Source organism: Gekko japonicus, unplaced genomic scaffold (genome assembly GCF_001447785.1).
Source record: "Gekko japonicus isolate JY-2015 unplaced genomic scaffold, Gekko_japonicus_V1.1 scaffold1483, whole genome shotgun sequence".
NCBI classification, from domain to species: Eukaryota; Metazoa; Chordata; class Lepidosauria; order Squamata; family Gekkonidae; genus Gekko; species Gekko japonicus.
Genome location: NW_015163134.1, coordinates 283,383 through 294,263, shown reverse-complemented (window position 1 = coordinate 294,263; position 10,881 = coordinate 283,383). Strand labels below are relative to the sequence as shown.

Below are 10,881 nucleotides of genomic sequence, written 5' to 3'. Positions count from 1 at the left end.
AATCCCAAAGAAGGGCAATGCCAAGGAATGTTCAAACTATTGCACAATTGCACTCATTTCACATGCTAGCAAGGTCATGCTAAAGATCCTACAAGCTAGGCTTCAGCAGTACGTGGAGTACTCCAGAAGTACAAGCTGGGTTTCAAAGAGGGAAAGGAACTAGAAATCAAATTGCCAACATTCGCTGGATTATGGAGAAAGCAAGGGAGTACCAGAAAAAGATCTACTTCTACTTCATTGACTATGCTAAAGCCTTTGTGTGGATCACAACAAACTATGGAAAGTCCTTAAAGAGATGGGAGTACCAGACCACCTCACATGTCTCTTGAGAAACCTGTATAAGGGTCAAGAAGCAACAGTTAGAACAGGATATGGAACAACTGATTGGTTTAGCATAGGAAAAGGAGTATGACAAGGATGTATATTGTCCCCTTGCTTATTTAATATATATGCAGAGTACATCATACAAAATGCCGGCCTGGATGATTCAGAAGCTGGAATTAAGATTGCTGGGAAAAACATCAACAGCCTCAGATATGTAGAGGATAGCACTCTAATGGCAGAAAGTGAAGAGGACCTAAAGAGCCTCTTGCTCAAAGTAAAAGAGGAGAGCGCAAAAGTGGGCTTGAAGCTCAACATCAAAAAAACTAAGATCATGGCATCCGGCCCCATCACTCCTTGGCAAATAGAAGGAGACGTCGTGGAAGCAGTGACAGACTTCACGTTCCTGGGATCCCAGATCACCGCAGATGGTGACTGCAGCCATGAAATTAAAAGACGCCTGCTCCTTGGGAGGAAAGTGATGGCAAACCTAGACAGCATATTAAAAAGCAGAGACATCACCCTGCCAACAAAAGTCCGTATGGTCAAAGCAATGTGAGAGTTGGACTATATGGAAGGCCAAGCGCCGAAGAATAGATTCCTTTGAATTATGGTGCTGGAGAAGACTCCTGAGAGTCCTCTGGACTGCAAGGAGATCAAATCAGTCAATCCTAAAAGAAATCAACCCTGACTCTTCCCTGGAAAGCCAGATACTGAAGCTGAAACTCAAATACTTTGGCCACCAAATGAGAAGGGAGCACTCACTGGAGAACACCCTGATCCTGGGAAAGATTGAAGGTCAAAGAAGAAGGATGAGATGGTTAGACAGTGTTATCAAGGCAACGAACATGAAATTAAGCAAACTCCTGAGCACAAAGGAAGACAGAAGGGCCTGGCGTGATGTGGTCCATGGGGTCGCGAAGAGTTGGACTCGACTGTGCGATGAACAACAACAACAACAGAGAAGCTGAAAGCATTTTTTGCCTTTGTCTTCACTGTGGAAGATGCTTGCCCACTCCAGAACCGCCAATATCAGAAGGTGTGTTGAACTGCAATGAAAAAGGCAAATGCTATGCTGGGTATATTAGGAAGGGGACTGAAAACAAATCAGCCATTATCATAATGTCCCTGTATAAATCTATGGTGTGGCCTCATTTGGAATGTGGTGTATAGTTCTGGTCACCATACCTCAAAAAAGATATCACAGCATTGGAAAGGTACAGAAAAGGGCAACTAAAATGATTAAGGGGATGGAACACTTTCCCTATGAAGAGGTTAGGTTCTTTAGTTTGGAGAAACTATGACTGAGGGGTGTCTTGATCAAGGTTTACAAAATTATTTTTATTTTATTTATTCAATTTATACACCACCCTCCCCGCAAACGGGCTCAGGGCAGCTTACAGCAGTGGCCCAATTGCCAATAAAACCGATAAAACAATATACGTCATTTCATAATAAGTTAAAACATAAAAACATTAGGAGCATGTGACAGAGAAGGTAGAGAAAGAAGTACTTTTCTCACCATACAAGAACTCATGGGCACTCAATGTTACCATTACAGGATAATAGAGAAAAGCACTTTGCATGTACTTAGCAGCACTTCCTTCTTCATCTGTATTTCATGTGTTTTCCCTCTAAGTTCTAGATCCAATAAATCCATTTCCATTCAGCTCTCTCATGGGTTTATCACTGTAGTGTAAATGTGGTTAGCTCCAATACACATCAAGCCTAGTAATGCAATTCCACTTTCTGGTACCTGCTTATGCCACATTATCATCATCTATGGTACCCATAACACGGCTTCAAGACAGAACCAGCACTTATACCAACAGCGTATCTAGCAACATCATGCGTCTTTTATTCATACATTTGGCACAAGTACATGTGGCACTTTACAGAGTAACATTAGCAGAAGGCAAGTCCCTGCCTCAAGGAGTTTACAAGCTAAATGTAGACCGCGAGAAGAGGGCCAGGGAAAACCAGGGTAACAAGAGACTAACAAGCAGAGGCACAGTCATGTTTCATTTCAGGTGGGGACAGACTGCCAAAGTCTCAATAAAAACATAGTAACAACAAGTGGAAAGTGCTTTCAAGTCGCAACTGACTTATGGTGACCCCTCAAGGAGTTTTTGAGGCAAGACACATTTGGAGGTGGCTTGCCTTCCTTTGCATAGCAACCCTGGGCTTTCTTGGTGGTCTCCCATCCACATACTAACTAGGACCAACCCTGCTTAGCTTTCAAGATCTGATGACTTTAGGTTAGCTTGGGCCATCCAGGTCAGGGTAATGACGACTTAGTTCTACACACTGCTTTATAGAGTGAAGAAGAACTTTTTAATGTTACATACCAAAATGGTAGAACTGGCAGCAACTTATAGCTTAAAGTCCCTCTTCCTACAACAGTGCATAAAACATTCAACCATGTTTCTCTTCCCATTTCTTCTTCTTCAAAACAAGCAATTAATTACCTGATGGTATTTCTTCAGTATGTTGTGCATTTCTGCTACATCTTCGCTTGTTATAGTTTTGATGACATATCTTTTATCATAAGAGGTATGAAATCGGGCACCACTGCGAGCTTGAGAGTCATTTGCAAGCGGACAACTTCTTGTCAGAGAATTCTGTTGCAGAAATTAAAAAAGGGATATGTCAGAACAAAAATTAAACTTTGCTATACCAACAGACGTTTACAACAACTGATATTCATCTTAATCATGCAATTGCAAAAATACCCCACAGAATGAAATTCTTTCAAATTTATCATCAGCACTTTGAAACAGTTACTCTGGAATATGAATTGTTACTTAGGAAGTAAAGTTACAACATTCCTAAAGAAACCAGAGACACTGTGGTACCGTGGAGCACTAAGGCAGGCTTTCTTTAGCAGTATCTTTAAGTTAGGGATGAATGCACAAGGATGAATATTTATAGTGTAGAGAAGCCCCAGCCCAATGCCTCCTGAAAAGCCATGGAGATCAGCTGTTTGAAAATAGCCTTATTTCCAAGTAAGAACAATGTCATCATGTAATTAATAAAAACTGGCTGTGTAAAAACATCAGTGCTACTTATAGGGTGGTTGATTTTCAAACAGACAAAAATTATGTTGCAGCAGCAAGATTTGAGCATGGATCAGGAACACAATTTTGCCACGAGCACCTTAGTTCCTTTTCAGAGCCTCTCCCTCAGATCACTGAGGGGGTACACTTTGTGGGAGGAGAAAGTGTCTGAGGAATGCATGCCCACCTTATTTCTGCTTAACTCTAGTTTAAATTGACTGTGTTTGTGCCATATGACCCATGTGTTACACAGTACACCTGAGAGTTAGATGAACTGCCTACAAGATAAAGACAGAACTGAAGTTTTCCTTGAATGCTCTTCAAATCAAAGTGAAGTTTACTTTTTTCTACAGAGACCAATCAATCCCCATACAAGTGCTCTTGGAATAAAAACAAGATTGCCACTTCTGAATTTTGACAGTTTATCGGTTACATCGTATCACTGACAATGAACAGTCAGCTACCCTCCATTTCTCTCATCATATATAATACAAGCTGAAATTTAATATATGCTTTTTCAAAAGCTGAAAAAAGCAAGCTTTAGATTAACAAATGTGCTAGCTTTATGCAAGACTGCCTTTTAAATACAATGCAGGTTTATGCCTTGCAGTTTAATACTCTGCATCTTTAAAGGATGCTAGACTCAGCACGAATCTCTTCTTGGTATATTTCAAGCATGATGAAGATTAAAGTAGCCACGAAGCACATCACAACTTATTTTTTTAGATATAGCACTTTGTTCAACACACAATGTCATTCTGAAGGAATGAGGACATGTTGAAAATGAGGTTTGTTCCATCGCAATGTGGTGCCAGGAATGTAGGTCCAGGATGTTTAACTGAGCATTTATTTACACTGTGGCAGAGTTATCTTAATTAAATATACAATATGTCTTTCACGAATGAGTCAGAATGGTTGAAAACCTGAAGGTTAAAAAGCATAAATTCTCAGGGAACCTAGTATACAAACTGTATAAAACTGCAGCGATCATGATCAAAGACCCAGGTTCAAATTCCCACTCTGCTGTGGAAATTCAGAGAGAACAAGGTGTTTCCCAAGTCCTTGCAGGTTACCCGCTGTACAACTGGGCTCATTTTACCAGCCAATTTAAAATTGAAGGCTTCTAGCCGGGGAGAGAAGAGGACTGGTTGCTACTACCATAAATATATAAATATATACAGTGTTCATGGAGAGCTCTTAAGCCAGCATAATACAGGAGGCTTTTGCACCTATATAAAAGAAGACAAGACTGGCTTGCTCCTTTATAAACACTTGAACATGAAACCAGAAGATTATTTGAAAAATATAAAGAAGAAATTAAACATTGGGTTGCTCTTAAACAGAACATTGAACTGTAGCAAGAGGCTGACACCTTTACTACTATAGGATTACTCCTGAGGAAGACTGGGACGAAATGAGTCTATATCCAGATGCTCATTGAGAATGAAGGACCTGTAATATTGCCAAGTTTTACAGTATAATATGATTCTTACTTAACATGTGTTGTCATCTACATCACGGTGTTTGTTTAGTTTCCTGGGGAGAGGCTGCCAGGGAGAGGAGAGAAGGAAAAGCTGAAGACAGGGGCTCGAATGGAGGAAGGTTCACTGATGGGCAGGAAGGAGAGAAAGGAAGCAGAAAAGGGGACATGTTTGTCGGGGTTTCAAGAAAGGGAAGAGGAAACAGTGGAAGAAAGGAAAACAAGATGCTCCCCACAAGTCCTTGTAGGTCTCACACTTATATGTTTATAAATACTGAATATGAGAAAAGTAAACATCTTCAGTGATAACTGATGTGAGTTTGTGTTTTAGGTTAGTAAGGTGAAAAATAGATTGGAAGCACCCAGCACAAATGAAAGAGCACTTTAAGAAACAGATGCACTCAGTAGCCATTGCTAGGCAACCACAGAATTCTTGGTTTGTCAGGTAAAGGCAGAGAAATAGGAAGGAGCACTTTCCACAGCTGCTTTGGCCTTTGACAGAGAACTTTCCGGGGCTGGGGCCAGCAGCAGCTACTTAGCAACTCGCTACTATTCAGCTTCCATGACTTAAGTAAGCCCAGCTGCTTGCTACTATTCAACAGTAGCCACTCCATGAAAGCCAGTGCAGCGCGTAGAGTTTCAGACTAGGATCTAGGAGACCCAAGTTCAAATCCTTACTTTGCTGTAGAAGCTCAATGAGTGACTTTGGGACGTCACCCACTTTCAACCTAACCTGCCTCACAGGGTTGTTGTGAAGATAAAGTGGAAAAGAAGAAAATTATGTAAGCTGCTATGGGTCTCCATTGTGCAGAAAAGTGAGATATAAATGAATTAAATGATGAATATAACTGAAAATGGGGCAGATAAAAGGTAGGTTTGCTTGGTGGGTGGGAAGGAGAGCAGGGAATGGTGAGGATACCGAGGCTGCCAGGAAAAGGGAAAGAACAAATAATGTGGGGAGGGGATCACTGCTCCCTCAAAGCTGTGGAGCCTTGTGAGCAAAAATTCCACTTTGTGTGTTGCTGGCATTAAAGTTCTGAGCAAGCAGTTTGACTACTGCATAAATTAGTTTGCTCTGGAGCCATCCTTCCTGAGCAAAGACAAAAATGTGTGAGCTGGAGGCTAAAAAATTGTGAGCTGGCTCACAATAACTCAGCTTAGGGGGATCACCGGAGGGGATACAGGGGAAAGTGAGGTGTCCCTGCAAGTTCTTGTGGGTTCCCCACTGAGCAACTAGGCCAGGTTCAGCTGACATTGTGCAACTCAGCCAGAGTTTTCCAGGGAGAGGCTTCCAGGGGGAAGGAAGGGGGGAAAGCTGAAGGCACGGGGGCAGATAAGGGTAGGATGCCTGGTGAGTGAGAAAGAGTCCTAAAGAGAGTTACAGCCTTCTAAGTGAAGTGAATTCAATGGGCTCAGAAGAGTTTGACTCTGCACAGAATGGCACTGATAGTTTCTCAAAGCATTCCAAAATAGATCCCTGTAACAAGGCAGTGACAGGCCTCCACTGCTGTGCAAGTATGCTGATCTAAGAACAGAAAAAAGAAGGAAGGTGGTAGGAAGCTCTATTTAAAAAACTGAAAATTCTGGGACTCGAATTTTAATAGGAAAGGCCTTCAGGCTTTGCAAACACCATATATTTCCCTTGTGATTACAGCCCATCACATCAGGCTTGGAATAGGGAATTGGTAAGCCAAATCATGAATTAGTTGTCGTAGATTTTCTGGACTGTATGGCCATGGTCTTGGCACTGTAGGACCTGACGTTTCACCAGCAGCTGTGACTGGCATCCTCAGAAGTATAACACAGAAAGATGGAGTACTCTCTGTGTCAGTGTGAGGAAAAAAATGGTAGGCAGGTAATTTATATCTACTCAGGAAGGTGGAGTAGGGCTGAGTCGTTATCTTGTAGGAGTGTCCCAGAGTGTGACATGCTAATGGAGGAGCTTTCCTGAGGAGGTTCTTTTGCATATGGATTGGCTGTTGAAATTCTAATCTTATCTGTAGTGCTGTTGTAAGATGTACTTTGGGAACAACAGCACTACAGATAAGATTAGAATGAACTCTGGCCATGAAAGCCTTCGAAACCATATCAAATCATGAATGTCATCATGTATGGAGCAGGGAAATGTCTGTTACTCATCAACAAGGTTAACATTTCAACAGGCACAGGGAAGAATTCCAGGAGAACAGGTCTGGTCTCCCAGCAGACAGATGACAACAAGAACAGACAAAGCTCAGACTGGTCACAGGGAAAGGTGAGGCAACTAGCAGTGGCACACGCTCTCTCAACTGAAGGGCTTGAAATGGTATCCAGGAATTTACCCCCAAGAACCCATTACAAACCAAGCCCCATTGAAATGCTAGCCTGATTCCAAATGGGCCTAACCTGGTGTCAAGTCTCCTTGCATGCTCTCTGGGGGCAGGCCTCATCTTTCATGGGTTTCTGCTGTATTTTTGTCCCACTGGAGCAGTTCTCCCTCTGGCAGTGCACTGAGAGCTTGGGCTCCTCATGATAAATATTAGTATATGCTTTTCTGCACAGAACAGAGTTCCTGCACTGCACAATGCCTTGGTGGACAACTGGACACCAGTTGTGAGTGTTAATAATGGCCCTAATTACTTTCCCATTCTTCAGTAAAACTGATCTCTGAACGCTCTGTGCACCCAGCCTTTCAAATGAGGAGAATCAGAACAGAAGAATGTGTAATTGTGTCTCCAGAAATCTCTTCTAGGTGGCCATGGCTAGTTCTGTGGAGGTTCTTCCTGTTAATACATCCCTGTGGATAATTAGGATGCATCACTCCAGAAAGTTTTAAATTCTGGAACTATCCCCACAGCAAAGAAAGGTCATCAGAGTCCAAATCTGTTCCTCTTAGTCCTAGTCTTACTTTGTATGCTTCCAGCTCTACTCTCATGATTAAAATACCTATCAAGCTCAAACTGCGTAGAATAGCTTTACTAGTCTCCTCTTGCTGCATTATTACTGAGAATGAAACACAGCTGCCTGAACTCCAAATTCACTCAAGAAGCCAAATGCTTTCTGGGTTTTGATCTCAGGATAACAAACAAGCTTTCTGGTTCACAAATTGACTACTTTTATGGAGGTCACCTTAGGGGGAAAGAAAACTATACCGTTAACTACTTATACATATGGAACATGTTCAGTGAGATCTGTTTGAGCTACTTTCCAATTTATTTGAACACACAACTACCCTGCACCCCGCATACCTAATCCATCTAATAGTTGCCTCCTGAGCAACCTTTGGTTGAAAATGTCACCATGTCTTTACACAGGTCAATAAAGAGATTGTCTATGTGTGCTGAGAGCAGTCAGCAACAGCATTTGTTGAAGGTCATGAAATTTAATCTGACCTTTAACACTTACAACTTCAATCAAACCAAGCACATGTCCCATACCAGAGGGATACAGACACTTGTTAGCTCTACTATATATAGCCTGATAAAACCCAGAATTCCTGGATGGTTTTAAAGCAATTGGTGGCTTTTGATACAGATACAGATAATCTGCGCATGTATCATGATTTCATCACCTGAGAAACAATGACTCTTAGCACATTTTCATTGCAGTTTTCTTCTGAAAGCTGAAATCTTCTTCTAAGCTTCCAGTGCAACACTGAGCCAAACATTACAGTTACTACAAAATGCTAGATTTGTATCTCACTCCCCCGTCCCCAAAGGAGTGCATAATAATTTACATGGGATTACCGAGTGGTTTCCAAGCCAGGTCCAGATCTGATTAACATTCAACCAACCACACAAGGTTACCTTTAGAATACTACACAGCATTGCTAATTTTATTTATAGCAAATGCTTCTTTTCACATAAACACATTTACTTTCCCATCATAAGAATAAGAAAGGCCATTTACTCTTCTCAGAGCCATACCATTCTAAAGTTTGAGTCCAGTGGCACCTTTAAGACCAACAAAGTTTAATTCCAGGGATCTGATGAAGTGTGCATTCGCACAAAAGCTATTACCCAGAATTAAACTTTGTTGGTCTTAAAGGTGCCACTGGATTAAAACTTTCTTCCATTGCTTCAGACCAACACAGCTACCCACCTGAATAATTCTAAAGACCCTACAACATGTACAAAACTATACCTAGCAGTGGCAAAAGGATACAGACAGAGGATACAGACAGATATCAGGAGGTCCTTTGCTTCCAAATATGTTAAGTATATATTTCTAAGATGCAGTGGACTAGAGTACTGGAGGCACCCAATGAAATCTAGCTGCTACTACTACAGAATAATAGGAAGGGCGGAGACCATATTGACAGCAGGAGAGCTTGAGAAAGTAGGAAGAAAAAGGTGGCAAGACAGCTAGTGAGAGGAAATGGGGTAGCTGGTCAGGTAGCAGATTTAGACAACCCTGAGCCAAGGGCAATAAAGAGGCAGATGAGACGACTGAAGGCTTGGCAGAGGGAAAGTGATCTTTGTGGTCCTGATCTTCCAAATCCCTAATTGCAAGAGGGAAGGGAAGACAAACTCAAGAAGCAATGTAACAGGAGAGGGGGGAAAATCATTCCTCAGAACAAGCACAGAATAAAACCAAAGACTGATCCTTTACTGCATTAACTGCAGAGTTGGACGAAGGCCTTGGCATCTGCCCGCACACTGACTATTCAGAAAGGTATTAGAAGAGTGCTCTTGTCCCGGTAACTTTAATACCCAAACATCTGCTGCATTAAAGCTTCCTTAGTGAAAATTAAGGAGCAGCAGGATGGAAAATGAAGAGCAGCACCACCATTTCCCTTTGAAGTTTATCTGCACTACGGGTGCTTAGGGATTACCAACAGACTCCAAGAGGGTAGGAAGGATTTAAAGGTCAATTTAATTAGCCCATTCTAATCTCCAATCTTTTGAACTTCTCATTGGCATATTAATATCATTAAATTATAATTACTATTTTTGTAAGACTAAAAGATTATATATGCAGGCATACAATATATTTAATTTACGTATTGATTATGCTAATAGCTAAAAAGGTTTTAGACCAAAAAATATATATATCACAGGATAGCTTCCCCCCCTTACCAAGGCCACAGGGTTTTTAAAAATATATATGATTAAAACAAAAACAGAATTAATGAAATTAACCTGAGCAATATAAGAGTTAAACCTTTATTTAACAGAATGATGTATTTGATCAGAGAAAAGATTTACTGAAGTAAGGATACAGCAGCATCCTTTTTGGAGTAACTCCGCCAATCCTCCCCAAATCAAACCATCTAAGGCAAGACTGCCGCTATCTCTCAACAGCTTTAAATTTCAAGTAAGCATCAAAATCGTCTCAGCCTAGAATTTGCATAGGTGAAACATCTTTTCTGTACCAGAACTGATAGTTGTCTCAGTGAATTACCCACTTCTGTACAAATCTGCCCTGCTTTATGTCCTCCCACCATCTAAAGTGCAAAGGCAGGAACACAACAGGGTCTTCTCAGTTGTGAGGCTTAGTCTGTGCAGCACTGTCCTGTGGGAGAGCTCTTCTCTCCCCACCACTGCTTGCTCTGTTGAAAAATCAGCAAAAACCTGTTTGGTTAGAAATGTATTTGTGAGAATTAAAATACATTTCTGCTCTTCTCCAGGGCCGGATGGCTTGCATCCCAGGGTGCTAAAAGAAATTGCAGATGTTATTTCAGAGCCTCTGGCTCTAATCTTTGAGATGTCCTGGAGTACTGGTGTTGTGCCGGAAGACTGGAGATGAGCTAATGTTGTCCCGATCTTCAAGAAGGGGAAAAAACGGACCCGGGATATTACAGGCCTGTCAGTTTGACACCAATACCTGGAAAAATTCTAGAGCAGATTATTAAATTCTCTGTCTGTGAGCACCTTGAATGGAATGAGTTAATTGGTAGTAGCCAGCATGGGTTTATTAAGAATAAGTCATGCCAGACCAACCTTATCTTCTTTTTTTCTTTTTTTTTACAGAGTTACTAAAATGGTTGACTCTGGCAATGCTGTGGATATAGTGTATCTAGATTTCAGTAAAGCATTTGACAAA

The 10,881-nt window shown here is 41.4% G+C and overlaps 1 protein-coding gene across 1 annotated transcript in view; it reads right to left on the bottom strand.

The window, feature by feature from the left end:
- The window catches only part of PIP4K2A (phosphatidylinositol-5-phosphate 4-kinase, type II, alpha), a 75,142-nt gene that overhangs the window by 38,927 nt on the left and 25,334 nt on the right, over positions 1 to 10,881 (bottom strand). The window contains exon 5 of the mRNA XM_015406958.1: positions 2,790 to 2,942. Within this exon, the coding sequence (XP_015262444.1) occupies positions 2,790 to 2,942 (153 nt within the window). The remainder of the gene's footprint in view (positions 1 to 2,789; positions 2,943 to 10,881) is intronic.